The following is a 3545-nucleotide window of genomic DNA, read 5'->3' as shown; positions in this document are numbered from 1 at the left end:
AGAGGGAGAGGGAGAGGGAGAGGGAGAGGGAGAGGGAGAGCCATACCTTGAAGATACAGGAGGAAGATAGTTCTACAGCCATTCTAGTAACTGATCTTTTGTTTTCTCTCCAGAGTGTGGAACTGGTCATGGGAAGAGTTTTCACCACCAAAAACATTTGCCTCAAGCCAGTACCCAGACCCCTGAGGCCACAGAGGGGACACCTCCGGACACGAGCACTCCTGCACATAGTCAGAGCACTCAGCACTCCACTCTTCCATCGGGAGCACTGTCCTTAAACAAAGAGCACACCCAACCCTGGGAGATGACCATTCTCCCTTCAGGCTATGGTCTGGAAGCTAGGCCTGAGGCTGAGGCAAATGAGAAACAGCAAGATGACAAACAGCAAGAAGCACCAGGAGCTGGAGCTAGCACACCAGCTTGGGTACCGGTGCTATCCCTCCTGGCCATTGTCTTCTTCCTCACTGCAGCCATGGCCTATGTGCTGTGCAACAGGAGAGTGACACAGAAGAACTCTGCAGGTATCCAGGACTCTTAACCCTCACCTCCACCAACCCAGAGCCTTCCTGGGAGGCTGTCAGCTCTGTCGTTTGTGAGGGAGGAATCAGCCAGAATGGACTAGGCCTTAATGTTAATTAACGTCTAGGAATGTGATTCCCCAATTCAGCTCCTGTCCTGCCTCGAGTCTCCTTCATCTCAGAGATCATCTCCCAATGTCTTTACCCTTTCCAGGTTTGCAGCTCTGGTACACACCTGTTGAACCAAGACCCTAGTGCCTGCAGCAAGAGTGGAAGCTCCTGAGAGATGGATGATGACATGGGAGAGGTGGCAGCCAGGGCAGCAGGCTCGTCTCCATCAGTGAACGGAACCTGAGCTCACTCTTTCTCATGCTGTCTTGAGACAAAGTACCCATATGGAACCTAGGTCAGCTTTGACCTACTGACCCTTTGCCTCTACCTCCTAGATTCTGCGATTAAAGACATATGCTACCACATCTGCCCCCATTCACATTCATAAAAAAGGTATGGATTTCCAGGGTTTTATTTTGTTTAGCTAGGATGTTACTTAGTCCAAGCCAGCCTCAAATTCCCTATGTATATGACTACGTATCCCTAGGTCTCCTGCCTTCCCTATGTATATGACTATGTATCCTCAGATCTCCTGCCTTCCCTATGTATATGACTATGTATCCCCAGGTCTCCTGCCTTTCCTATGCATATGACCATGTATCCCCAGGTCTCCTGCCTTCCCTGTGTATATGACTACGTATCCCCAGGTCTCNGTATCCCCAGGTCTCCTGCCTTTCCTATGCATATGACCATGTATCCCCAGGTCTCCTGCCTTCCCTGTGTATATGACTACGTATCCCCAGGTCTCCTGCCTTTCCTATGCATATGACCACGTATCCCCAGGTCTCCTGCCTTCCCTATGTATATGACTACGTATCCCCAGGTCTTCTGCCTTCCCTATGTATATGACTACGTATCCCCAGGTCTCCTGCCTTCCCTATGTATATGACTACGTATCCCCAGGTCTCCTGCCTTCCCTACGTATATGACTATGTATCCCTAGGTCTCCTGCCTTCCCTATGTATATGACTATGTATCCCCAGGTCTCTTGCCTTCCCCATGTATATGACTACGTATCCCTAGGTCTCCAGCCTTCCCTATGTATATGACTACGTATCCCTAGGTCTCCAGCCTTCCCTATGTATATGACTACGTATCCCTAGGTCTCCAGCCTTCCCTGTGTATATGACTATGTATCCCCAGGTCTCCTGCCTTCCCTGTGTATATGACTACGTATCCCCAGGTCTCCTGCCTTCCTTGTGTATTGACTACGTATCCCTAGGTCTCCTGCCTCCACTTTCCATAGTGCTAGGATTACAGTCGCTAAACACTTTTTTTTTTTAAAGACAGGGTTTCACTATTCAGCCCTGACAGTCCTAAAACTCAGAAAGATCTGCCTGCCTCTGCAGTGTTGGGATTAAAGGACTGCCCTTCGGGAACACTCTTTACAACTAATAATATATGAATAGCCCCTCTGCCCTTAGCCTTCCCCCACCTCTAATAAAATGTAACACTCTCAAATATGTGGTCCAAAAGTGCAGTCCCAAGGTACAGTGCCTGCTTAGCATGTATAAAGTTCTAGGTTCAACCCTCCCACTACCAGATCAATTTTAAAAAGTGTCTGCTTTTTGCATAGTGTAACAATAAACTGGACAAATCCTGTTTTTAACTGTAATACTAAAGATTACTTTTAGACCAATTGGCTGAGGGCTGGAGAGATAAGTCAACAGGTTTGAGATATTGTTCGGGACTCTAAAGGACTCACATGGTGGCCCACAACTATCCGCAACTCCGGTTCCTGGGGATTTGACAACCCCCTCTGACCTCCACAGACACCATTTATATACGTGGTGCACATATACATACAACGACAAAACCATTGTTCATACACATAAAATAAATCTTGGCAAATTTTTTTTTAGAATTAGTGACTTCTGCAGACTCTGGGTCTTTGTCCCTTCAGAACTGCTGATGGTGCCCCCTGGCCACAAGTCTCTCTTGAGACTCCATCAGCTGTTCTCCAACCCCACACTGAAGCCTGGGCTTTCTCACTCCCCTCCTCGCAGCCACCACGCTAATGCTGTATAGACTGGGCTGATGCTGTATAGACAGGACTCGAGTCCTCAGTCTCTTGGAGCCTCATATATGAGAGAGAGAGAGAGAGAGAGAGAGAGAGAGGCAGACAGAGACTCTTAGCTTTATAAAAAAGTTACAGCTTTTATTATTAAAATACGTAGTTCCTGTTTTGTTTCTTCCAATGAGGAACTTAATGTCTCTTTTTGAAGGAGGGTCCCTCTATGTACTTAGCCCAGGTTGGCCTCAAACTATAGCAATCTTCCCACCTCTACTTCCCAAGTACCAGGGCTACAGGTGTGAGCCACCGGGCGTGCTTATAAGAACACATTTATTTTTATTGGGCCAAGTCTTCTGAAACTCCAGGGCAGGGTGCACATGAGGAAGTGGGTTGGGAGTTGACCTCTGACCTCTGCCTGATCTTGCATAGTGGAAAACAGGGCCGTCTTGCTGGAGGAGCCAGAAGAGATGTGTGTACACTGGGGCTTTGGATTCTCCAGTTCTCCTTTCTGCCTTGTGGTCCTCGTCTGCCCTGACCAGTAGGGCACGTGTATAATGCACTGCTCCCCATCCTACCGGTCTCTGGTGCAGGGCACACACTGGATCATCCGAACTCAGTTCTCCAGCATCTGCTCACAGGTTCTTGCCACATCACTAATCTTGAGGCGGGCGTAGTCTACTCGCTTTAGAGCCATTTGACAGTCCTTCCTGGAAGAGTAGCTGGAGCCCTCATGCGGCTGCCCTGTGGCCACCTACAAGACAGATCAATCAATGGGGTACTGCCTCTCTTCACCACCCACAACCAGGCAGTATTATTTCTCTGGTCTCACATCTTTCCCAAGTTTGATCTACATTAGCTGACTGGTAACTCAGTGTTCTAAGGGAAAAAAAAAAAAAAAAAAA

At 48.2% G+C, this 3545-nt stretch overlaps 2 protein-coding genes across 5 annotated transcripts in view; one reads left to right on the top strand and one right to left on the bottom strand.

Annotated features, from left to right (window-relative positions):
* Cxcl16 (C-X-C motif chemokine ligand 16) overlaps positions 1–2244 on the top strand; it is a 6403-nt gene extending 4159 nt beyond the window's left edge. Inside the window, exons 4-6 of one of the 4 annotated variants that reach the window (XM_021176490.2) lie at positions 114–521; positions 733–1196; positions 1293–2244. In XM_021176490.2, coding sequence (XP_021032149.1) covers positions 114–521; positions 733–773 — 449 coding nt within the window. In that variant the 3' untranslated portion in view covers positions 774–1196; positions 1293–2244. The other 3 variants (XM_021176493.2, XM_021176492.2, XM_021176491.2) reach the window with 3 other exon arrangements.
* Positions 2245–2766: 522 nt separating this feature from the next.
* The window catches only part of Med11 (mediator complex subunit 11), a 1912-nt gene continuing 1133 nt past the window's right edge, over positions 2767–3545 (bottom strand). The window contains exon 3 of the mRNA XM_021177847.2: positions 2767–3394. Within this exon, the coding sequence (XP_021033506.1) occupies positions 3257–3394 (138 nt within the window). The 3' untranslated portion in view covers positions 2767–3256. The remainder of the gene's footprint in view (positions 3395–3545) is intronic.

The sequence above is a fragment of the Mus caroli genome, chromosome 11 (genome assembly GCF_900094665.2).
Source record: "Mus caroli chromosome 11, CAROLI_EIJ_v1.1, whole genome shotgun sequence".
Lineage (NCBI taxonomy): Eukaryota > Metazoa > Chordata > Mammalia > Rodentia > Muridae > Mus > Mus caroli.
This window is presented reverse-complemented; position numbering and strand designations above follow the sequence as displayed.